We start from the raw sequence: 26,494 nt of genomic DNA on the forward strand, positions 1-26,494 counted from the left end.
CAATCTCTTTGGACAAGATAGTATTGGTGACACTAGTGTAGGCGAAGTACAATAATCCCCGGGATTCATGAAGCTTGCGCCAGGCACAGGTGTAGCATAGGCGGAATAACACCAAATATGGCCGTCGAGCGATTCAGGTACGATCCAATACCAGGTGCACTACCGGCGAATGCCAGAACTGCGCAGCCCTCGGTATAGGTATGCTAATCACCCCATACGCAGTGTCGCACCATGAAAATCAAGGCATATAGCGATCCATGAAGTGGTGCAGGTGTAGCGTAAGGCCACGGAAATGTAAACCAAAAAACACGGTTTACATTTTCCCAAACAGAACATCTGAGCTATGGAAGTGGACCAGACTCATGTAGTACAAAGATAACATATGCCAATGGCTAAATACACAGCCAATGGCATAAGAAAGGATGCACAACACCTAAAAAACAACTTTAATGTCATGTCCACAGTAATGCAAAGTACAACCGCAGGGCATGTGTGCGCAAACTGGAACATAAAGAAAATATATAAAAATGTCATAAAATCATGATGTAATACAAATCAGGTGTACACCATAATACACAATGGTAGGCATGGAACACCACAACCAAGGTGCAAGTGTTGCTAACGGCCTGTGACAGTGTTTGGCGCGGTAACTATGAATTAGTAGTCAATGCCATGCAAATGAGGCAGATAATACTGAATCGCAAATGTCCCACCGGATAAAGGTTGTACCATATGGCGCAGCACTAGAACACCGAGGAGTGGCTCAGAGGAGATACATGACATCAGCAGAGGGGTGCGCCACCATAGCAGTAAGCACATTGGAGCAATGCAAATCTGGCCTGTCCATTGCTAAGCAAAGCTGCAGGACAGGGGCGGGGAGGAAGGTATAGAATCGTTTAGTTGAGAGCACACATGGTGCCCAAAAGCGCATGTGTACGGGGATGAAAATGTGCCCGAAACCCAGTAAGCGGATGAACGCGGTGCGAAAAATAGCACAAACCGGAAGGTCAGGGGAAGAAAAGAAGGAAATGCCAAAATAGGGTAATTGGCATACTAATGAGCAATCAACAGCAATCAACTCATGGCGGCCAATCAACGGCAGCTGTCAAGTCTGCTCGTTGAAACCTGCAAAACAGGATAGGGGGGCATTGGAATGCAAAGAAAGGAGGGGCGGCAGTGGATTGCAAAGATAGGAGATCTGTCATAGCAGAGCAAAGCAAACTGACAGTAGACCGGCAATAGCACACATTATGCAAGATACGCCAGGTCTAGGAAAGTACAAATTAAAGCAGGCTGCCGTATGCATGCCAGAAAATGGTAGGTGGAATGTGCAGAAATGTAAAGGGAAGGTCAAGAGGTAATCCACGGCAGCCAAATGTAATTCAACACCAAAGGCACCACAATAGTATTTCTGGTAGTAAAACACATAAGATATCCTGTAGCTATGATCGTACATACACACCCTATGACATCATCGGTGCTCACAGCACAATAGTATAAAGTGTGAAAGCAGCCTATACACACCTGTGAATTCACAAACACTGCACCATAGGTGTAAACACATGGGGAACTTTTAAAATGTACATGTTGGGAGCTGCCATAGCTGTGATTCATCAGCATGTGTTAGAGACTGACGGTGTTGTGGAGGATGATGCCAACAACCACCGCAGGCCCCGGAGGAGGAGAAGAGTGTTCAGACCAAGGGTAACCTACCAGGGTCTACATGATCTGGAGATAGTAGAGTGTTACAGGGTGGACAGGGACATCTTACAGCAAATAGTGGAGCTGTGCTGGCCATGCCTGAGAACCAGAAATAACAGAGGGGAACCCATCCCAGTGGACACGAAGGTATGTGTAAGCATGTGAATACTAGCCACAGGTACCTTTCATAGGCCAACTGGAGATATAATGGGGATCTCACAGGCATCAGCATCCAGGGTACTACACAGTTCCTGGATGCCATGTTACCACATGCCAATGAACATATATACTTCCCCCGAACTCAGGAGGAGATGGCCAGCAATATGCGTCACTTCCACTGTGTGGCACACTACCCGGAGGTACTGGGTGCGATAGACTGCACGCACATACAAATCAAGCCACCACCTGGTGAGCATGGTAGGCACTACATAAACCGCAAGGGATTCCACTCCATCAACTGCCAGGTCATGTGCAATGCCCAGGGCATAATTATGGATGTGTGTGCTGGCAGCCCTGGAAGCTACCATGAGTCCCATATCTGGCATGCCTCACAGCTGTATCAGGTATTTGTCAGGGGGGACATCCCACATGGCCACCTTGTGGGGGATGCTGGCTATGCACTGGAGCCGTGGATGATGACTCCCATCAGAAATGCGCACACACCCATGCAAGAATGCCATAATGAGGCACACGCACAAACCAGAATCATCATAGACCGTGTGTTCGGGATGCTGAAATCACGGTCCCGGTGCTTGGACACATCTGGTGGAGCCTTGCAGTACTCTCCAGGCACATGTGCCCACACTGTCATAGTATGTGCCATGCTACATAATATGATCCTGCGGAAACAGCTGCAGCAGGGACAAAATGGTGAAGGCTCTCATAGCCCACTGCATTTGCCAAGGCCATCACAGGCACAGTGGGATTCAGACCATGAACACACTGTGCCAGCCCCAGTAGGCAGACGGAGGCATGCCCAATATGCCTACGCCTTGGCAAAGAGGGAACGTATAGCACATACGGTGACAGTGTAGGCCCCTATGGACTGACACACCTCTCCACCTGCACACACAGTAAAATGGATGGCACACAAGCACGACCACCTGTAAATTGTAATGTATAGGTGGCCCACTGTGTGAATCCTACATAGGCAGCCCACAAACATTGTACACAAAATAGCTATTGGAACACGGAATGTCAGCACCTGAACAGTACATGCGCCTATCAGCATATGTTGGTGCTGTGTGTATAGGTACCCAGGTACATCGGTGGGTACATGGCCAATTGTCAGAGGCCATACACCAAACGGGGCAAACAGTGTCCGCTGTCGCCACAACATCGAGTAACCAACTGTCGCATAGAGGAGCAGAGGCAATTGTGGGAGCACGTGTTTAAGCACTGTTCTGTAGACACTCAGCACGAAGTCCCTGCTGCGTTAATGAGGGGCTCCACATAATATAATCATGGATGTTGTGTCAAGGCATGGGGTGCACCCATGACAGGTATTCATCACCCCAGCATGCTCCACCCATAGTCATTTGAAGGTGTAGCACAGTATCGTGTATGGCTCACTGTGATATACATACCCAATGCCGGAGCACATACAGTAAACATCACATGGACATACCATTAACTGGACTCATCAATATGTAAACTAACTGAGTTACCCATGTGATTGCAGTATGGAGTAACAGCTGTAGTGTACTCCACGTACAAAACGACATAACACGTGTACAAATCCCAGATGGCCATATGTTAAATGCAGTGACCGTCGTGCATGTTCTCGGTCCCACGTCCTGCAAGGGATGTAATGTAATCCCGAAGGCACGAGTAATGCATGGTCGGATGCAGGTCATCAGATCATTTGTTTAGCACATGTTACCGGGAATATGCATTGCCCACTGCTGGTAAGCGACGTTTAAATATGACTATATGGATATGCGCAAAACAGGGATAAGCTACTCCAAATATCGCGCAGATCATGGTGAATGATGTCCAGAATAGGTGAAACCAGCATTATATACCTCTGTACTAATAGCACCTGCTCTGAAGGGTAAAACGACCACTGCCAGATGTAGAACATGCAATCATGTATTGAATCACCTAACACTATTGCTAGGCAAGATGTACCTGTGGTAGGGTTGCCACCTCTTCAAAGTACTAATGTGGGACAATAGTCAGATGTCTGCAGACCGGCACATACACCCGGCCAGTACGGAAAGCAGAACTGCACTGTTTTGCCTAGATAAAAGCTCATTCTTGTAATGTTTACTTACTTATTCTGTTTGTTGGTTCAGATACAGAATAACTGTATTATGCGATTATTACATAAACTATAGGAAATAAGTATGTTCTAACATCACAGGACATTTGCCATGTTTACAAATATTTTGCAGGCCACAACTGCCCAAAGAGGGACTGTCCCTCACAGAGCGGGACAGCTGGCAACCCTAACCTATGGCAGGTGTGTAATGTGACAGGTACAGACACAAACGTGTGGAGTCCAGGAAACAGTATACACCAACAAGTACATAATGAAAGGTGTAGCTTGCCTGACACTTTCCCCGTCAGATATATATATATATATATATATATATATATATATATATGTACACATATATACATATATATAATACAGATAGAAAGGGCGATAGAGTGATATATGTTGATATATACGGATTCAGCGATATCTGCAAATATATATAGATAGGTCAACGACAATCATAATACCTTGGAGGCACAAATACGTAGGATACCGCCAACTATGGAATGTAACATACCGACATGCGTAACCATGAGTCTGAAAGACTGAAAGAGAACAGTACAACCACGAGTAATACTATGATGATATGAATGGATAATTTGGTACCGCTGCTGGTGTTGCGGTCCATGTAGGTACTATGTTCAACTGTGTGCGTGAGTGCCGTAGTCTGTGTATGTGTGTGTTGAGGGTGCCGTGTGCATCCCTGTGTGACTGCAATGTGTGTGTGTGTGTGTTCGCATCATGTGTCTGCTAGTGCCAAATCAGAGGTAGATGATTACGGTAGGCATGGGTATAGCTAGCCGTAGGCATACAGTCACCACCTGTCCCACATTAGGAGGGACAGCCCCTCCCTGGGCAGGTGTGTCCCAACATAAAATCACGGTTCCGGTGCTTGGACACATCTGGTGCAAGTAATTAGTCACTCAGACTCACCAATAGGCGGCAGGAAACCACATGTTACAGGTATCGACGTATATAAGGAAGACATGCCAGACATTCAAACCGTATGCTCATACAAAATACCCATGTAAGCAGTGTGAGAGAGATACAGACAAAAGTACGTAATGATAACAAGGTACGTAGAACACTTGGTATGTAAATATATGTATAGCATGTGTTGTATTAATTATTTACTGTATGTATAGCTCGTTTTGCATTAATTAAAAGTGTCCGCAATGCATAATGTGGGAAAAGGTATTTATGTAGTGATGTCTTGCTGAGCATACTTAAGCTTGTAGAAACTGTGCATCCAGCTGTGGGCCACAAGGTACACATCACAGACACCACAAGGGATGCTACATGAGGGCTTTAAACAAAACAATTACATACAACCCACCGTCAGTGGTAGGGTATGTCCAACAAGTACGTGCCATAGCCGGGGATAGTATATGTTGATATACTGTCACAGTAGGCATGTGTATGGGCATATAACGACAATGACATGTCTAAGGTGGTCCCGCTGTGCAAGTATGCTTTGCATTATGGGATGCTATGTAAAATATGTGTAATGTATAGTATTGTAGGTAGATATGTCAGATATTCTACACAGCATTACAGGCATATCATGCATACCACAGGTATCGTCTATTGGCATGTACAATAACAGGATACATATGGCTTGTAGGCATGGGACATTGTAATAGCATGATAGCTAATCTAAATGGAAGGGCTACCAAGTAACCATGCACAAAGGACATGCAATAGCTTCACAGGTTCATAGTGGGGTACTATGCAGTCTGGTAAGTCTATGTGTAAGCACAACCACAGTGTTCACACCAGTGGCACCTCTCTAGGGTAGTGTCCTGTTATCAGCAGAGCCATGTGTTACCTGCATCTCTGCACAGTACAGCCACTGCAGTGATCCCTAGCGTACATGTGTGTCCCAAACACCAAGGGAGGTATCACATGAACAGTGCTACTGAGTGTCCCTGCGTGATATACATAGGAGTCATTTTCCAAAGCATGGTGAGTGTCCGGTTTGGGAATGTAATCCTCAAGCACATCCCACTCATTGTTGCATGTGTGCACATATCCATGAGCATGTTGCTCACAGTGGCATCTGCGTATGTCGTGTATGTGGAGTATATCCATTAATATTGTTGTGGACATGGGCCCTGTCTGTTCAGCAGAGGTCACCTGTGAGTATGTAGTATGCAAATGTGTACAGATGTGGTGTCCGTAGTTTAGCTGCATACCTTAGCTGTCAGAGCTCAATAAACCTCATGGCGTGTTAATGTTGTGGTATGTAAAGCTGTAGCTGTTGTGTAAGGTACACCCTAAATGGGGTGGTGTACCCTTGAATGTGTGTAGAAGTCTTGAGTTCAGAGGTACAATGGGTGGCTATGTAGCAGCTACACACCCAGTACAGATAAGTGTGGCCATGTAGAAGGATGTCCATGCCACAGTGGCAATACGGTAATCACAGTAGTGGGTGTGACATACGTGAGTACTACAAACATGTACAATGTGACACGTATGTAAGGGTCGTCCACCTATGTGATAGTGGGTGAATGGTGTAATGCAAAGGTGATGTCCATGGACCTTGTGTCATGCAGCTTGAGGCCATGATATTCATATCAGGTATCTGTCACAGTGACACCCATATGGATGGAGTCAGTATCAGCTGGTGGATCAATCATGGTGCTTTGTATGCAGGGGTTTGTAAAGCTAGGTAGGGAAAGTCCCTCTGTGCTAGCCTGTACCTCAGGGAAGCATATACTGAACATGAGGGGCCCTATGACTGAGGACTGTGGTATGCCAAATGTAACTGAAATGCAGTAGGTACTATGTTATGCTACCCTCATTGTGTGTCCTGTCCATGAGCCACGTTGCATAACATCCTGAGACATAGGGTACGATGTGCAGGTGGATGTGCATGTTGTCAATACCAGAATGGAGAACGGTGCTGAGAGGCAATGAGAGGACAATGTAGGATGTGTGGACTCCCGCACCATCATCAACTACCCTGGTAACTGTATGAAAGGAGTCCACAAGGTGTAGGGGCCATGCTCTGGCCCTAACAAGTCCAACCTGGGTGGCATCAAAGGACCGGAGCCCAACAATTTCTCTGTGAATGACGTCCTTGATGATGTGCCCCATAGCCATGCAGAACAGTTCAGTCAGGTGCGTAGGACTACAGTCCCACTCGTACACTGTGGTGCCACCTGTGTGGAGTGTGATGAATGTTGCTGTGTGCCCTTCAGGGGTCACAATGTCTGATACAAGGCTATTACTGAATATGGTGGCCTAGTGGGAGACATGTCATTCAGAGGTTTGTGGACATCATGGCCGGGGACTTAGGAATGTGACATGGGGCCAGTGTCCAAGGACATATAGAGTGCAGATTAGTACTGTGTAGGTGTGACCGCAGGGACACCGCAATGTTCCTGCATGGATTGTGGCCCTGTAGTGAGTGAGAGGGTGTAATGTTAGCATTGAATCCATCCACCAGCATGTTGCCAATATCACCTGGGTCTGTAATGTTCCTGAGTCACTGTTGTTCGTGACACCAGATGTGGGTATTGCCATTGACTACTAGCATACCACCATAATGCCTTGTGGTACACCCCGGAATGTGTCACAGTAATGTTTACGTAGCTAGTCATGGAGCATGTGATGAGGGATCTTGTGGCCCTACCAAGGCTGACCAGTGAGCTACCCCACCCATGGAATTGTACACCACTGTGCAACAGCCACCACCTGTTGTTGTACATTATGTCCATGGAACTTGACCACCGGAGTGGCGTCTGTTATCTGGTGTGTACCATCATGGCTCTGTGTGGCATAGCATGATCCATGCAGTTGTGTACATGCTACTGAAGTGCACTGGGGTGTGTTGCAGCATTTGTATGTGCAATGTCCATCTGCACGGGTGTCACGACATTAACAACCACTGTCATAAGATGTCTGTAGTAGGTGTTGTAGTACTCATGTACTGTGTATGCCGTGAAGGGTGTGGTGCCGGGATGTGGCTAACAAGATTGATTAGCATATGTTCGGAATCCACCAATGAGGGGATGACCACAGGTGTGGAACACCAGTCACATGTTGGTAGTGTTCATGTCAAGGTTAATGTTGGTCTTGGAGGTGGTGTGTATGGGTTTATCCAGCTGAGTGGAAGTTATGACTCATGGATGTGTCAGTACATGAGTGGCTATCCCAGTTAAGTGTGGGTTAGTGTCAGTCAGACATCAGTAGTAGCTGTCTGAGCCCTACTGTCCAGTACACCAACAAATGAGGTCTGGTAACCGTGGGGTATGTAGTGGAATCTGTAGCTTGTTACAATGTGTATAGTGGTTCCGGACACAGTTAGTTGCATGTGGAGCACCTCTGATGCATTGTGCTAAGTAACTAGCCAGGATGTGTGTACAACATAGTGGGATGTGGGAACACTTCAGCTGTGGGTGTGCCAGTCCAGGTATGTGCCTGAAAGGTATGATCTGTCTATAACCTGTCATTGCAGGTGTGCTCTGCAGAGACGAGAGGCAGGTCCCAGTCACTGCAAAGATATTGGAGTGGTGCATTCTAAGGTGTGCCTTGCCTGCGTGCATCACAGAGGAAGATGCAAGCATTGTGTCACATGACCCCATGTCGTGCTTGCCAGTTCCCATTCTGCCGGTGACTGTTATTGGAAACTGTGCAAGACAGGCAGTATAGAAGCAGCAAGAGCCTTGCATGTGAGCTGTACTCCCAGGGCTGACAGGTGCAGGTCATCTGTGCCAAAGCATTGTGTTTGACCAGGTCATTCAAAGCGGACAGATACCAGATGCCTGCAGAATGACAGCAGAAGCATAGGCAACTGCTGAAGTGACACAGTCAGACATTGTACAGTGATATTGGGTCTGGATAAATGTATAATGCTCCCCAGGGCTTGGCCCATGCCTTCAGGGTTACAAGAGTGGCGAGCTATTGCATGTCCCTGCACACATAGTCTGTGAAGTGGCATCTCATGGCAGTCACACTAACATGGAGAATGACAAGTCACAGCGTACCTGGTGAGGTGTGGCATGGGTGCATAGGTCATGTTGCAGAACCAGTTACCCAACAGCAAGATGTAAGCGACTATTGCCTTGTGTAGTCTGCTGTGTGGAACTGCAGTGTGACCGCCTACAGAGTCACCTATGACTGGTGTGTTGTGTATGCTATAACACACTATTGGCTGTATGTGATGGGCACACATGAGTCTGTGGGCTATAAGTTGGTGATGTTGTGTTCCATATAGGGGCTTCCTCTGGTGCCTACACAGAGTATGGAGAGGTACTGCACACGTTATTCTTGTATGTGTGCCCTCTGGTGGACATCATGCAAGACTATGTGATGAGTGTGGTGTGTTGCGAATGTTACACATCCCCACATGACTGTCAGGTGCAGTCAGGGTTGGTGACAGCATTACCCCCAGCAGGGCTGCATAAGTGCATCCCCCACAGGCTGTAGTGTCGTATGTCGGGAGGTGAGCATTGAATGTGTACATGAGACAATTGCTCCATTGCCACATGTATGACATATCCATCTTATAGACAGGCAATAGCACTGGTACATGACAGTTGGACATGCCTGTATATGCAACCATGTATCACAGGATATGTGAGTTACGTGTGTACAACAGTTGTTGTACCATAAGCAAGCTGGAAATCGTAGCACAGCCAGTGTACCTATGAGAAATGGTGTGGAATGGATGCTATATTAATCAGTAGCTCATGACATGCTCACAAGTTCTGTACAAGTGCCTAGCATGACCATAAAATACAGATAGGGTGTTGGATAATATCAACCCACAAGTGGTGACGACAGTCATAATGTGTGGCATCACACTATAACCCTGCTGAGTATGGTGTGCATGTCCATGAACCATTATCACTGTAGATGTTAGCAGTACAGATGTACAAGACAATACGGATGTTTGATTACAAATACCTTTGTATGTCGCAGGAGTGTTCTACCAGTGGCCTGTTGACAGACTCACAACTACAAATGGTGCCAGAGTGACATGTGCATATCAAACCAGTGCCAGCTACAGTAGAACAGGGTTAATGTGTTGTACTCCACCCTCATTGTAGCCCATACCACACAGACAAATGTTAGGCATCTGTGTATGTAAGGATGTGAATGGCTATGACCAATGAGGAATAGCTGTGTCAGTGTTGTGAACAACATACGGAATGGGCTGTGTGGGTGAGGTGTGTGACATATGTGCACATTCTGACGGATGATATCAGCATTGTCACCGCTAGGTGAACATCCCTGTACACATTAACTACCACCAAGGCTGTGGTCATCATTATGGACACTGTGTAAGGGATGGTGCTGTGCAGTACACCTCCCTGACTTGGTGACTTCTCCAGGCCAATAAGGTAGTCATACGAGGTACCCATGCCATGACAGGGTGCCATCCATGAGCATGGAGATAATTGGACAGGCATATACAGCACTGGGGTGACCGATATTGGATCACATATCACCTTTAAGAGGTAATGGCCATGCGTGTATGGGCGATACCAGCCTTCACAATCCTCATCTCCACTATGCAGCATGCTGTCTACCTTGCATAAAGACATCTGCTACACCATGATGATGGACATGATACATGTCCATATCCTGATCTGTAAGGTATATGTCATGGACATCCACCGTCCGAATACTAGGATCGCCACATGCTGGACAGATCCCTGTGCCATACATGTGACATACTCCTGCAAAACCATGCAACCATGTCCATCAAAGCTGCACATGTCATCCCAGTCATACATGGTGTGATGGCCGCATGGTAGATGTAATATCAACTGTCTGGATCAGTAATGTGGCACTGATGCACCTCGCGGTGACATAATGGCTGTCTGTTACAGCTAGGACACCTTGCCCATACATGCTATGGTTCATAAGCATCCCTGCGAATGACATCCGACTAACCATTGTCCCATGTCTACCACATGTGCAACACAGGCGATCCGTGGCAGGATGTTGAACAGCTGTACAGTGCTGTGTAGATGTATATGGCAAAACACATGCATGCACAGGTTTCCATGCGTATGTGTGCATTGTCACTGCTCAAGTCCATTAAGGCTGTGTCTGTGTTGATATGTGACATATACACAGCATCAAGGTCAACAGCATTACCATGGACACATACAGGCATGTGCAGATAGGTAAGAACACCAGTGCAGGCAAATAGACATGCCCACATCAAGACATAATTCACATGGAGTATGAACACTGTAATGAGGTGACACACAGCAAAGACATCTGTAGGGCACAACAACAACCACATGCATACTGAACAGACATGTCCAATCATATCACTGGACTTTACCCACACACATGATGTCATCCATTGGTGCAGCCTATGCCCCTGGCAAACATTATCACCCTGTGAATATGATGAAGCCTGTGCCACATCCCTGTCATTCACACCATCAGTGCAGAGACAAGCTCAAATGGTCTGATGCACAGGGTGAACAGAACAGTGAGAAGTGTAATTTACATTAGTTGTGTATGAATAGTGAGAGAAGTGTATATTACAATAGTTGTGTGAGAATAGTGAGAGACATGTATATTACATTAGTTGTGTACTGTTGACACGCACCAGACATACCATGTAGTACAGGTTTAGCATGCATTGTTATATGTTCACAGTATGTGTCATGGTAACAACAGTAACAGTATGTTGGTAATGATGCCCTGGTTCCCTCCTTATGGTCTACTTGCATGTGCCTACAGGTAGCACTGTTTGCAGTCTCCCATGTGTAATTGTGGAGTACTGACATGCACATATGGCAATATCAGCATGCTAAACGTAGCCTCAGCCTGACTGTCTGAAAGTCTAACATACCACAGATGTCCACACATATACTGATCCAGAAGCATGTGGGCAGTTTACTAGGCTACAGTGGCTAGAGACGTGACATCCATACCAGGTCACAACACAGGTATGTTGACATGGTGCAGGGGTTGTACACAGCGGTCTTGCCAATGATAATGTTAGAGGCCACTTGATAGCATGAGGCCTCACTGTGTAGCAGTAATACCCTGTCACATTATAGGAACATGCTCACACTAATGGGGTCAACAACACTATAATGCACACCCCATACTGTTGAGGTGAGGACCCTTGCCTATGTGGTCATCACCCTCACAGTACTGTGCACCCACACAATGCGACACAGAGAACGTACATGTACAGGTAGCCAGTGCGGCTGAGACCGATGGCATCAACAGGGTAGTGGACTGCATCACCATGAGGGGTTAGGGATCCTGTGTGTTCTGTATGGTAGCATACACCCTCACTCCATGCACCAGACAGCCATACATACCTACATACACACACACACTGTGGAGACCAAAAATGTCGTACACATTTGGATAGCTGATGTGTGTGATACACACACCACACCTGCCTACATTATGCTTTCCACAGTGCAGTATGTACAGATCTCTACAACAGTGTACAGGGGTGTGTGACAATTGGGTTGTATTCCACACCATATGTGGCATATATGGCCACACAATCAAACACACATGGCAGTACTGTGAATGATACACCTGCTATATGATGATACATCTGACAGACAGGCATCAGTATTGGCCACATTATGTGTACCAACGCTACCTTCAGCAATTGTGCTGCTATATGCACATGGGAGGATGTAAGTATTACATGTGTCATGTGACATACTGTCGGTAACACCTGACCACTGTGTAGGTGTTATGTCTCCACCATCAAGTTACGGTAACATAGCGCACTGTTTGCACATGTCATGGTTGGATGGCGTGTGACACACCTGTGAGCCGTCCCTGGCAAACATCCATCTACACAAGTGCATCACCACTTTATGTACACACATCCATCCATACCTGCTGTACATCCTACCATACTGTCAGTATGTCACCATATACAGGTGTCAATTATGGGGCTGCATTGCAGCTGCATGTTGTAGTTAGGCACAGATGAGTTACTTACATCAGCTACTGTGCATGCATGGTAGCATGCACACTACAGATTGTACATGTGTGTTGGACCTACATGCCTGTCATGTAGCCATGTTTGTATGTATTGCAATTGGTGGACATGTGTGTTGACATACATAACACATGGACTGTTGTATGATATGATGGGTATCATAGGTAACTAGTACAGAGGGAATGTGTCCTCGGTCAACATTGCTACCTCATGTACTGTTAGCATTCAACAGCCATGGACCCACCTTCCATTTGTGTGCGTATGATTGCTGTAGCCAATTGTTTGCACAGTGGACAGCAAAAGCTATGCTATGTACATATGTGGTATGTGTTTGGTCCTTGCACATATCCACTGCAATTACATGTATGACAGAGGGAAACATGTGTGTTTGTTGGTGTACAGCAACAGTCATCTGTCACAGCTGTGTAAGACCCAGGGCCCCTGGTATGTGTAGAGTCAACCTAGTTATGTACAGTGGTATCATTGCAATGCATAGCACATGATGGAACCCTGTCAGTACATGTGTAGTCTGCACAGTTGCTGTAGACCTATGTACAGTCCACTGGTCATGAGTCACATGGTGTTGTGTTAATGTATGGCTGTGTATTGCTGGTCCAATGACATGGTGATGTGTGACGGCTACATTGTAGATTGTGGTGTGTAACTCTGTGATCTACACCTGAGACAACTGTGATAGCTCCTGAGTGTGTACTGGTCAATACATGTGAGTGGCCTTCATGTACGTGAGGACAGTAATACCATACTGTGCCCTTCCGTGATTAGAATCCGTGTGCATGCAAGATGGCCCTTTGTAACTGCTAAGTGTGTGAGCATGCCCAGTACGCCGTTGTGTAGCTGGACACACAGTACATTCCAAACTGTGCCCTTCCATGATTAGAATCCGTGTGCATGCAAGATGGCCCTTTGCAACTACTAAGTGTGTGAGCATGCCCAGTACACCGTTGTGTAGCTGGACACACAGTACATTCCAAACTGCGCCCTTCCGTGATTAGAATCCATGCATGCAACACGGCCCTTTGCAACTGCTAAGTGTGTGAGCATGCCCAGTATGCCATTGTGTAGATTGACACACAGTACATTCCAAACAGACGTATGATACTAAGCGTGTGGCTATGGCCATTGACATCCTGTATAGTGCTGGTGGCCATCCAGGCAACAGATGTCCATTTCCAATGTCACGATGGATGCCTACATTGAACACACTGGTTGCTGTCTTGAAGGGTGTACTGTTTGTGGCGCATCCCGTATCTATGTAGTGTTGTAGTGCTCCGTAGATATTTGGTTGCCCTGATCACACCACTGCTGTGTGTTTGTCTATGTCCACCTTGGGACAGTAATATGCTTTCAGACTGCTCACTCTCTATACATTCCCTATCGGCGTCCTTGCCTATGTGGATGATGTCACCCACCAAGAAGTATGCCTCTGGGAGTGCTGTGCTCAGTAATCTCAGTAGCGCATTCTGTAAATGCATCATGCTGTAGTGTGATAAGGTAGTTAGGTGTATGTTCGACTCCCAGCCCTGTCAAGTGTGTGTTTGTGTGTGTGTGTGTGTGTGGGTGTGTGTTTGCAGCTGCCTGGGGACACAGTAATGCTTTTAGATGCCTCACACCACATACATTCCCTATCGGCGTCTTTGCCTTTGCGGATGATGTCAGCCACCTAGATGTATGCCTCTGGGAGTGCTGTGTTCAGTAATCTTGGTAGCGCATTCTGTAAATGCGTGATGCTGTAGTGTGTTAGGGTAGTTAGGTGTATGTTCGACTCCCAGCCCTGCCAAGTGTGTGTGTGTATTTGTGCGCATGCTCCCGTCCACGTGGGGACACAGTCTTGCTTTTAGACACTGCACACCACAGCAGTTTGCAACCGATGTCTTTGCCTTTGCGGATGATGACACACACCTATATGACTGCCTCTGGGACTGCTGTGCTTAGTACTCTCGGTAGCGCGTTCTATAAATGCGTCATGCTGTAGTGTGTTAGGGTAGTTAGGTGTATGTTCAACTCCCAGCCCTGCCAAGTGTGTGTGTATGTTTGCGCGCATGCTCCTGTCTGCCTGGGGGTGCAGTCTTGCCTTTAGATGCCACACACCACAGCAGTTTGCTACCGATGTCTTTGCCTTTGCGGATGATGACACGCACCTAGATGACTGCCTCTGGGACTGCTGTGCTTAGTAATCTTGGTAGCGCATTCTGTAAATGCGTCATGCTGTAGTGTGTTAGGGTAGTTTGGTGTATGTTCAACTCCCAGCCCTGCCAAGTGTGTGTGTGTGTGTGTGTGTGTGTGTGTGTGTGTGTGTGTGTGTGTGTGTGTGTGTTTCCAGCTGCATGACAACAATACATTGCTTTTACAGTATTCACTCTCCATAACATCTGTGCAGCGTCTTTGCCTTTGATGCTGCTGTCTGCAGGCTAGACATGTGGCTGTCTGAATCATGTGATCCACTGATCACGGTAGCACATTTTGTAACTGCGTGATGCTGTCGTGTGGTACAGTGCTTACGTTTATGTTCTGCTCCCAACCCTGCCACGTGTGTGTGTGTGTGTGTGTGTGTGTGTGTGTGTGTGTGTGTGTGTGTGTGTGTGTGTGTGTATGTATATATCTACATATCTATATATATATATATATCTATATATATATATATATATATATTTATTTATGAAATGCATATTGTATATAGATATGTATGTTGGGATTATCACTCTTGACTCTGCTGCATTGTCTGTACATGAGCACCTTGGATGTATGTACATCTGCTATGGCTCTGTGATAGTGCACATACTGTGTGCTGTAGTGATCGTGGGTTATACATGTGTAGAGACCGGTTATTGTGTTGCTGGTTATTACATGGGCATTGGAAACAATGTTAGTGCAGCACCTTTGACTGGCCGTATGCAGATCTCAGCAACAGTCAGCAGTGGTTATTACACTGGAGTGTGAGTATGCCTCATATCCATCTGTAGTAACTGCAATTCTATGCACCTCAGGTTAACATTACAGACGCACATTTATCCACAGGTTGTGGTACAGATCACAGGACTGTATGTGTAGACATTGACAGGTGCAGGACTGAGTTGTGTTGGATGCATGGAGGGGTGTCCATGGCCAGTAATGGGGATCTCTACAGCCTGGCAGGTACGGTCTGTGACTGTCCCACAACCTCCTGTATATGGCTGACACATGCTGTACCTGTGTATATGCAGACACACACACTTACCACAAACAGCTGCGGCTATCACATACACACACCCATTGCACCACCATTGGACCATGCAATAACCGTTGTCCCTCACACACACACACCTACATGTACATTGGATGGCTCTATGACAGCTCTGGACATGTTAACACCACACCCTGTGCATATGATGTCACCTGTGTCACCACCTGTGATGCGTGACATTGATGCAGGATCTGACTAACCTGGTGCTGCTGCACATGGTGGCTTTATTCCACTGTATTGATGTTGGCATGCTGTTAACACACAGTGTGTTACTTCCAGGTGTACTTCAGCAGGCATGATGCATTGCAGCTATGACCATCACTGTAGCATAGTTTACAACACTGTTACTTCTGATGATGTAGTCTCGATCCATGTGCCATTTCACTGATGTGTGTAGTATTGGCAGCATGTGTGTCTGTGTGTGCAGTACGTGTGTGATGTGTGTAGTACACATGTATACATGCTTACAAATGCATACACAACATTACATGGGCTTCAACATTCGTACACTAGCTTACTCGTTCTTCCACACGCGCACACAGGCTAACACGCACGCACACATACTTACTTGGGCTTAATGGCTTGCATGGGCACAGACACACTGTGGGCAGGTTTGCAGGTCACATCGGTGGTATCCATGGCGCATGCTGTCAGTCTCCTGATGTTCCCTAGGATAGCTCATGACACATCTCTTCCACTGAGTACTGACAGCACACATGTGACACTGCTCCGGTGAGGTTACAGTGTTTTGTACATACACACTCATGTTGTCACCTATCTTTTACTCTAATAGTCCCCTTAACCTACACTACATGGTAGAGGCTTGGCCCATATGGCATGACATGTTGTGATTCACTGTCCTCAGCCTCACTTGCCTCACACTGCCTACAAATGTTTCGTTACATCTCTGACAGAGAGCTTCCACACATAAGTACCAGTACGCAGTAGCCATGTTGTCTCCAGTTTGCCATTCATCTGCATGGCGTACTAGCATCTAACTAAACCTACATTTTGTATGTATATTATCCATATGTCTTGTTTTGAGGTGCAGCCCGTTCTTGTGGCATTGCGCTACGCTTCCACACCAGGGATCGGGGGAAGACAACTACTGGTTCATTGATATCCAATGGACAAAGTCGCCACTGGCCTTGGACTTGGACATTGGCATGCTTCTTCGACTGTATTCATACTGTATTTGCAGCTGTCATTGCTCCATTTAGCAACATGCAAAATGTTAGTCGCATAACATCCGGGTACATTTCTGTACATAACGCTGCTCTTGCACGGACAGCTTACTGTTTCATGTATCGCGTAATTATGTAGGGTTACCACCTGTCACACTTTGCGAGGGACAGTCCCTCTTTGGGCAGTTGTGTCCTGCAAAAATGTGAGTATATGGCAAATGTCCTGAGATTTTAGGACAAAATTATTTTCTATATTTTATGTCATAGTTGCATAAAACAGTTATTCTGTATCTGAAACACCTAAATGTTATAAGAAACAGAATAAGGAACTAAAATGCTACAAGAATAGACTTTTATTCATGCAAAACACTGAAGTTCTGTCCTTTGTACTGGCAGTGGGTATGTTTTGCCCTGCAAAATCTGATGTTTGTAGCACAAATGTCCCACTTTGGGCATTTGGAAAGGTGGCAACCCTATCATGACATCATTTGCATAGCTTACACATACAAATGGGGTATGTTGCAAATCCCAACATTGTCCGTGCAATGTTCGTGTTACGGGCAGTCTTGCACGCCCCTGCAGGTGTTTGCTGACTAGCCTGGCAGTCATCTTTCCTTGCTGTACTCTCACTCAATCCATAAACACAGAAGGTGTCATGCATCATGGCCTAGGCTTTGCTGTGTGCTATGTCTATTTGTTGGTGTATGCATGGCTGTGGGTATGTCCCACTGTCATCACTGGTAAAGGTGACACCCTATAGGTACTTCCTGTAGACTGCTGTGTCATTTGACATGTCAGCACATACCTGCGGATGAACTTCCTACTGCAGCGCTTTTCATACCTTCTGAGTTATCTTGCAGTCGATAATGCTGTTTCCTCAGACATGTATCTGTTTCAGATCATACCTATCAACCTCCTAGTGCAAAACATCTGTACAAAGCCTAACATGATGGGGGGACAGATAGGGGCAGATTCTACATATTGCTCTTACAAACGTAGATAGTTGACAGTATTATAGGTTTTGCATTAGTATGACCTTTCTGAGGGATTTGGGATCTTAAACACATATGTTTATCATTATGTAATGACTTCAGTTCTCAGGTATTTGGCTGACAGGTACAGATTGTGAGAGGAACACACCACACATATGAGGCATACATCTGCACATTCGCACAGTTGCGAGGTATGTTTCTGATACTGGACATCTATTTCCTTACGGCAATACACACAATACATGGCGCCATCACAGGCCAGTTACCATTACATTCCTATTGCAGGACACACCCACCCACTGGGTTATATTCCCTCACACAGGCCAACAGGTGCTTATCCACACTAATTATTCCATCATGTACCTTATGTGTATGCCGGTATTTGCTCTTTCCATCAGTAGCAGAGCTCACACATGAGTATGGGGGACTGGACACTGTATCGGTGACACTGCATGACACCCTGAGGGACACATGTCTTTTGAGTCTATTAACCTTGCACACTGACTTTCACAGGCCATACATTGTAATTCACATTTGTGGACAAACATGCTTATGACTTGTACATGTTTTGTCATTTGTCCTGACGTCTTTCTTCTCACCTGTCCACCTAGTATCACTAGTTCTGTACATTTCATTAGGACGGGTTACCTTCATACCTCTCACTTGTACACATTATGGGTATACGCCCTGTGGTTTGACCTATGATTCTGTTACATTTGTCATGATAATGTGCCTTTCTGGTAGATTGCTGGCAAGCCATGACGGACTGTGCGGTTAGGTAATCATGACTGACATTTCTATTTCATGATTACTAACTCTCATAACATTCGTATTCCTGACTACGCAATTATTTTATCAACGGTCTGACTTTGTCTGAGGTATATTTAATATAGTCCCTATTTGTCTGTCGTGTACTATGCCTTAGTCCAGCTGTCTTATTCTGACATTCTGGTAGGTATGGTTACCATCTTGGTCGTACGTGTGTCCTTCCATGATAATTGCCTACATGACACTGATATAGGTCCCTATGTCTTCCCCCAATGGTTTACACAATATCCAGTAGATGGGTTGCACTGTTTTGGAGAATGTAGGCATGTGCTATACCCACATAGGTATATTGATCACTCCAATGGGGCGTACCTAATAGATCTGTGCCAACCAACATCTTGGCCCAATTCTGCATACCCATGATTCCCATACCTGACACACCTCCACAGTACCCATTAAACATGTTTAATGTGAGCGATAATAAAGTGTGAGGACACTTCTGAGCACTCCCCACTCTGCAGATATCAGCTTGTACGTCATACATTCAATCGACCCATATGTTATTACCTTTGCACCTGCATGTACACCTATATCGTAGTTGCAGGTGTGACTTCTTTTGCATCAATGCCGGTTGGCACTTTATACAGGATCAATTTTTGGGGTCCTGCAAAGGACACCTATATTCATGTTTAACGTGTAGAACTTGCAGGCCCTGTCACACTGGTACTTTCCATGCAATGGTTCGGAAACCATTGGTGTATTCTCCTTTCATGCATGTCTGTCTGTCTATCCATATTAGCTATACCGTGACCTATTTATATACATGTGTTATATGTACAGGGACATATGTTTGTTGTGTATATATCTATTCATGTATTGTGTGTGTATAGATTTATATATGTACATATATACATATGTCTGTACATTCCTCATATCGTAATTTGCTTTGGATTATGTCTGTGGATATATGTGTATATATCTCTCCATATCATACCTTTCAACTGTACAGATTTCTGCTGCATGTACAGCTGTTTGCCTCTTATCTTTGGTCCATTTTTCATAACCTTGTGTCCATCTGGCAAGTTAGTGGCATATCATTAAAGACTGACATTGGTAAATAATGACAAAATTTCAGGTTACGACTTCGTACCCTTCAGAGAATCCATGCTAGTGACACACCTGTTATTCTATCCACTTTCTATGTTTGTTAGGGCAATATCTGGGGATTGTCCCTATTTGTACCAGTTGTTGTCATGGCTTTGTCCGGTTTCGTACTTTACGGGTTTAACAGGTATGAGCCATGTACATAGAACGTGGGGAAAACACCATTCATTTTCTATTCTGTGAGCGGATTACACACGCGCAGGCGCACTTGCATATCCTTATTGTGGGTTACATGTGTTTCATAGATAATTGTGCTTCCATGAACATTCATAATTCTGACCGTATCAGTTACATATCTGTATTCCAGTTTACGGACTACTGCAAAACACACGTTCACCTTTACATATTTAAATGTGTGTACTGCACGAACGCTTTCATTACACTTTCTGGTTATATGTGCAGTGGTCGTAGGTCAACCGGGATTTCATTCACCTTGGCCGGATACCAGGACCACTATTCTATTGGTGTTCTCCCTCATTGATATGCATACCCATAGTACTTAGCTACAGCAACATACGCCTCACCGCTTCACTTATGACACAGGCATCCATTCTCCTGCTGGGAAAAAGGCGGTACTACATATTACACATTCCCTATTGCCTACTGCTGTGGACTCCGGCTGCATTGTTAATCACTCCGAGGATATGCAGAACACCAAGGCATATAGTCCAGCCACATACAGGTCTTTGATTGTCATGGTGTTCATGTAATGATCTGGGTTTAGGCTTGTCCACCTGGTGAACGGAACTTCCCTGGCCGAGGTCAAATGTCAGACGAAGCATATGGACAGGGATTATCTCCCTATTTTGAAGTTTTACCTGTGTTTATAGACACAGGTGTTTGGTCACCTGTCAGCAGCTTATTCTGTTGGCATTACATATTATGGGTGGGGTTGTTATAGTCCATACTCCCCAATGAAGGGTGTTCCCATTCACATTTTACTATTACCTGTATACAGTCATATGGGGATTATTATTTTTGGACATGAAGTGACTACAGGTATGCAATTGTACATTACACAAGTGTGAGGGCTGTTCCTGTAAATATGTACAGAACATACCTCTCAACCTCTTAGAGCACCGAACCTGCGCAAAACCTACACGATGGGGGGACAATTAGGGACACATTTTAATGATTGCTCTTACAAGCTTAGAACATTGATAGAATGCTAGGTTTTGCATTAGCATGACTGTTGTGCAGGTTGTGGAGTCTTATACTCAGGATATTTCTCATTATTTAGTGACGTCAATCCCCAGCTATTTACCACACTGGTGCAGATTGTCGGAGGCACACACCAACACTCTGGGGCGAACCTGATGTCATTCTTAGGGTTGCCACCTTTTCGACTACCCAAAGTGGGACATGTTCTGTAGAGATGTCAGATTTTTCAGGACAAATCATACCTACAGCCATGCATAGTACTGAACTTTAACCTTTTTTGTACATATAATAGCTTATTCTGGTAACGTTTGAATTGCTTATGCTACTTCACATAACATATTGAGGATTCATACAAGACATTGACAAGACCTTTGTCTCACTTATATTCATGGCTCTGTCCAGATATCTTGCTCACACAGGTTGACAGGTATGGTCAGTCACGACTGCACACAGTCAGTGTCCCTCACACTTGATCAGGGTTTACGTAGTGTCTTCCTCGCCCTCATGCCATTTTCCACTTTGCAAATGTGTACATTATATTCTCCCTCCTATTCGTGTCTGGACATGTGCATCATGGGAAGGTATTTTATCCTGGGTGGTAGGTTATGCATGCCCACTTAGAGCTGGACAGTGTCATGGACCTCCACTGCACGTTTTAACTTGTGTCTAGATATCTACTGGATTGGACATCATGTCGTCATACCCATTCTACTATTTACACAAGTTGGTCATCCCATGAGGGATATCCCAAAAATTGGTCAAAACGAAAACATGTTAGATAACGAAGATTTTTGTGGATGCACGAAAATGTGCAGGGGATTTAACCTGCAGGGGATACATGGTTTGCAATCCTGACACTGCCTAGGGTGACAATACCTATTACATATGCATAGGGGTCACTGTGTGTAGCTGTTTCTGCAACAAACCAGTGGACCAAGTACGGATGGATTTGGTGGCTGTTCTGGTATGGTGGCAGGTTGTGTGTTGTGGAGGGTATGCTGGGTAGGCTATTATGCATCCAGGTGTGTTGCATTTGTTATGGCCAGTTCCATCAGGACCCATCTGTGGGTATGTGACGGTGCCGTATCTATACATTTGTCTCGCATATTTCCATATTCATATGTTTGTGAGATTGTGTTCTACACTATGGCCTGTCTGCTTGTCTTGCAGCTGTTTCTACGTGAGGTTGTGTTTCTTTCCACTTCACCTGCTGCCCCCTCATACACCTCCGGTTCACCTTTTCTGCATACGACACATGTATCGCCTTTGAGGAATTTACCATTAAACACACACCCCTCACACACAAATTACTCACACCCCATAGAGCACTACTTTGCTTGTTGGCCCATGACACGGCTAGAGTTACACATTGACTACCCTACATGTGTAGGGCACCTTTATGGTTGTGTGGACTACCCTGCCATGTTTGCTTTCCATATACTATACCTCACGCACATAGGTACACGCCCTAACTTCACTTTCATTACTTGGTTGGTGTATCCGGGTACTACCCGTTCGACTGTGTCACATAAACGTTCGGATTATACAGCTGACTTCCGGATTTGGCCAGCCTGTTCTACTCATTGGTAGGATGGCACCTTTTCCTATGTCCAAGCTATTCCTTACACATGTCCGACCGTTGTGGACATTGCCTCCCCACAGTCAACAGTTGTGTTTCCACCTTTTCAATTGGCCACAGTGTGACATAGGGTTACCACCTGTCCCACTTTGTGAGGGGCAGTCCCTCTTTGGGCAGTTGTGTCCTGACATGTAATTGTCAACATGGCAAATGTCCTGAGATTTTAGGACACACATATTTCTTATATTTTATGTGATAGTTGCATTAAACAGTTAATTCTGTACCTGAAATACCTGACTGTTATGAGAAACAGAATAAGCAACTAAAATGCTACAGGAATACGCTTTTCTGTAGGCAAAACAGTTATGTTCAGTCCTTTGTACTGGCCATGGGTATGTGTCGGCCTGTACAGTCTGATGTCTGTACCAGACATGTCCCACTTTGGCCATTTGTAAGGGTGACAACCCTACTGTGACAGTTGCGGTGAACACAGCATATTTTACAGGCCGACACATACCCAAGGTCAGTTCGGCAGATGGAACTTACAATTCTTGCCTATATCTAAGCTTATTCTTGTAGCATGTCGGTATCTTATTGTATTATACGTCCAGTGAAATATGTTTAATGCAACTATTGCATGACGTCTACGGAGGAATTATGTCCTATATTCTCTGGACATTTGCCAGTTTTACATGTTTGTGGGCAATAAATAAATTTGGCACTGGTTTTCCCAACGTCATCTGTAAGGTGGGGCTTTATTCTACAGAAGGAACACATTTTGATGTTTGTCTTTTTCCTGCTTGTTTTAGATGAAAGTTACATTTTGTATTTTCATCAATAATGATCCACTATAAGATTTGTCTGTGTTACTAATTCAATTTCTGGTTAATTTGGAAGAGGTTATGTTGAGGAGATTCTTCTAGTGAGATAATTGCTTGGGGATAAACAGAGCTAGTTTAGATTATTTGCAGTTTAAGAGCAGCTGTTACTCATGGAGCCAAATGATATATAATAGACATTCTTGGATTATCTGTTGTTGTTTTTCAAGATTCCTGGCAGAACAAATTAGGGCTGAGGGCAGTCAATGTTGTGTTAGTTTAACACTTGATTTTCTATTTACAGGATGAGTATGCTGATACAATTTTTTTTTCATAGACACAAACAGACATTGAACATAGAACAAATACTAAACCAGGTTGTTTATTTTCACCTACCACACCAGCCTCAGGATTTCTCTTTCGGCCATTGCTGAATGTAGAGGCCAGAGTGGAAGAGCAGCTTTCATCATAAAGGGCTGTTCGGCCATCATTGATTGCAGAATTGATAGAGATTGTCCACATACTAGAAGCATAACCATCACAGTTACAGTCATCATAACTGCCTCCATCTCCTGAAGCCCAAACGTAAATACTGCCTTTTCCAGCTCGACCCTGCAAAGTAAAATCAATATTTCATGTGGCATCATTACTTTTGATAAACCTCAGTAAAGCTGTTTTCTTAAAAGTCAAGACTTTGTATAACCTGAATATATAAGTTACTCCTGATTATTGACCTTAGGAAGCTAATGTAAAAAATCAAGAGCTGCATCATGAACAAAAAGATTATTTTAGAAACCCCTTTTTCCCCAAGATAAGTAACACATACCAGTGTTTCTTTAGCCAATGCCAAACCCCAAGGAAAAACAAAATATTAGAACTCAAACAATTATCAGAAAATAAAGCAGTGGACAATGTCACATTTATTCACTTTACATGTTAAAGTCATTCAAACTCCAAAAACAGTGGAATCTTGCGCCAAGGTCACTCCGCCAATAAAACACAAAGTATATCCAATAAAGAATGGCAGGAGACTCCATGACAAAAGCAGAAGAGGTAAGACTTACTTGAACAAAATTTATTAAAATGCGTGCACAGTGAGCACTTTCAGGCAAACATGCCCTTCATCAGACAAAGTAAAAAAACTAAAAACACTTATTTGAACATCATAGCAACCAATCAAAAGCTAATATTTATCCTCCTTTTTCTAAAGACAGGCTTTAAAGGTACAGCTGTATTTAGACCAGGGCTTCTATCCGCACCTAGTCTTATGACCCATTTAATTTCAAGACATTCAGTTTCATTAGATAAATCACCCCCCCCCCATATTATTATGTACATTCTGTAAAACCATAAACTTAAATTAGTGATCAGCATATTCATCTACATGTTGTGCTAATGCATTATGTATATCATGATGCCTAATATCAAACATATGTCCAAAAATTATTTCCTTTAACATACAATTTGTCTTACCAACATAATATGAATTACAGAGTTGGCATATGGCCAAATAAACTACACTCCTACTTCTACAGTTGGCAAATCACTTTAATGAATACTCCCATTGTGTCCTGGGCTGTATAAATGAATTAGTGGAGCTGATATGGACACATGCCTTACAATTATGACATGGGAAGGTTCCCATCCGCCCAGTTTTCATGATGTTACTAAAAACCATTCTGGGCTCATGACAAAGCATGTCTTTTAAATTCTTGTTCCTTCTAAAGGTGAACCGGGGTCATTCACCTATAATGTCTGCTATCCTTTGATCTGTATGTAACACCATCCAATTATGTCTAATGATGTCACAAATCCCCCCATATCACTACTGTAGGTAAGCAAGAACTGTCCCTGATTGGATCTCCTTGTATCTCGCTTAATTGCCCTTTCTTGGATACCCCTATGGTACCAGGGTTTAGCCACCCCATTACGCTTAGTTCTTACATCACTTATATTTAAGTCAACTTGTTGTCTTTTATACCCCCTGTCCACAAGTTTCTCTGCTAAAGCACCTGCTTCTAACTCAAATTGCTTTGTGTTGGTACACAATCGGGAGATTCTATTAACCTGACCTTTCACAATGTTAGTGAATGTGTGTCTCAGATGCATGCTATCAAAGGATAATAAACAATTTCTCCAACAATCCTTCCTAAAAAGCATGGTCTCAATCCCTCCTACTTCATTCTTCCGTAAACATACATCCAAAAAATCTACCACAGATGGCGAAGAGCTTATGTTAAATCTGAAAAACTCAGTAGTACGCTCTAGAAAACTAACAAAAGAACATAAGTCCTCTATCGTGCCCTTCCAAACAAGAAACACATCATCAACAAAATGGACATAATGTCCTAACATGTTGGTCCAAGGATGTGTCTGAGAAAACAATTTTATTTATTTTATTTTACATTTGTTGACCGGGCTAGTTTGGCTGGATACAAGTCCATTTTCAGCAGAGGCCCGAGGAGAAAAGCTCCACTGTCTGCTGGTACATGCATAAAAAGATTACAATAAGATATGGCTTGTTGGAATTTAAGAACAAATGTATGAAACATATACAGAGTAATGAGATAATTTTTGAAAAGTGAAAAAAGTACAAATTCTTAGATTCCAACACTTTTACAGAATATATATAATACATTAAAAATTCTAAAAGTAGTAAATCAGAGTAGA

The 26,494-nt window shown here is 44.4% G+C and overlaps 1 protein-coding gene across 2 annotated transcripts in view; it reads right to left on the reverse strand.

The window, feature by feature from the left end:
- PCSK2 (proprotein convertase subtilisin/kexin type 2) overlaps positions 1–26,494 on the reverse strand; it is a 2,031,987-nt gene that overhangs the window by 347,842 nt on the left and 1,657,651 nt on the right. For both annotated transcript variants that reach the window (XM_044056049.1, XM_044056038.1), the window contains one exon: positions 24,221–24,436. In XM_044056049.1, coding sequence (XP_043911984.1) covers positions 24,221–24,436 — 216 coding nt within the window. The remainder of the gene's footprint in view (positions 1–24,220; positions 24,437–26,494) is intronic.

This window comes from Protopterus annectens, chromosome 1.part2, assembly GCF_019279795.1.
Source record: "Protopterus annectens isolate FY-2018-M chromosome 1.part2, PAN1.0, whole genome shotgun sequence".
In the NCBI taxonomy this organism is placed as follows: Eukaryota; Metazoa; Chordata; order Ceratodontiformes; family Protopteridae; genus Protopterus; species Protopterus annectens.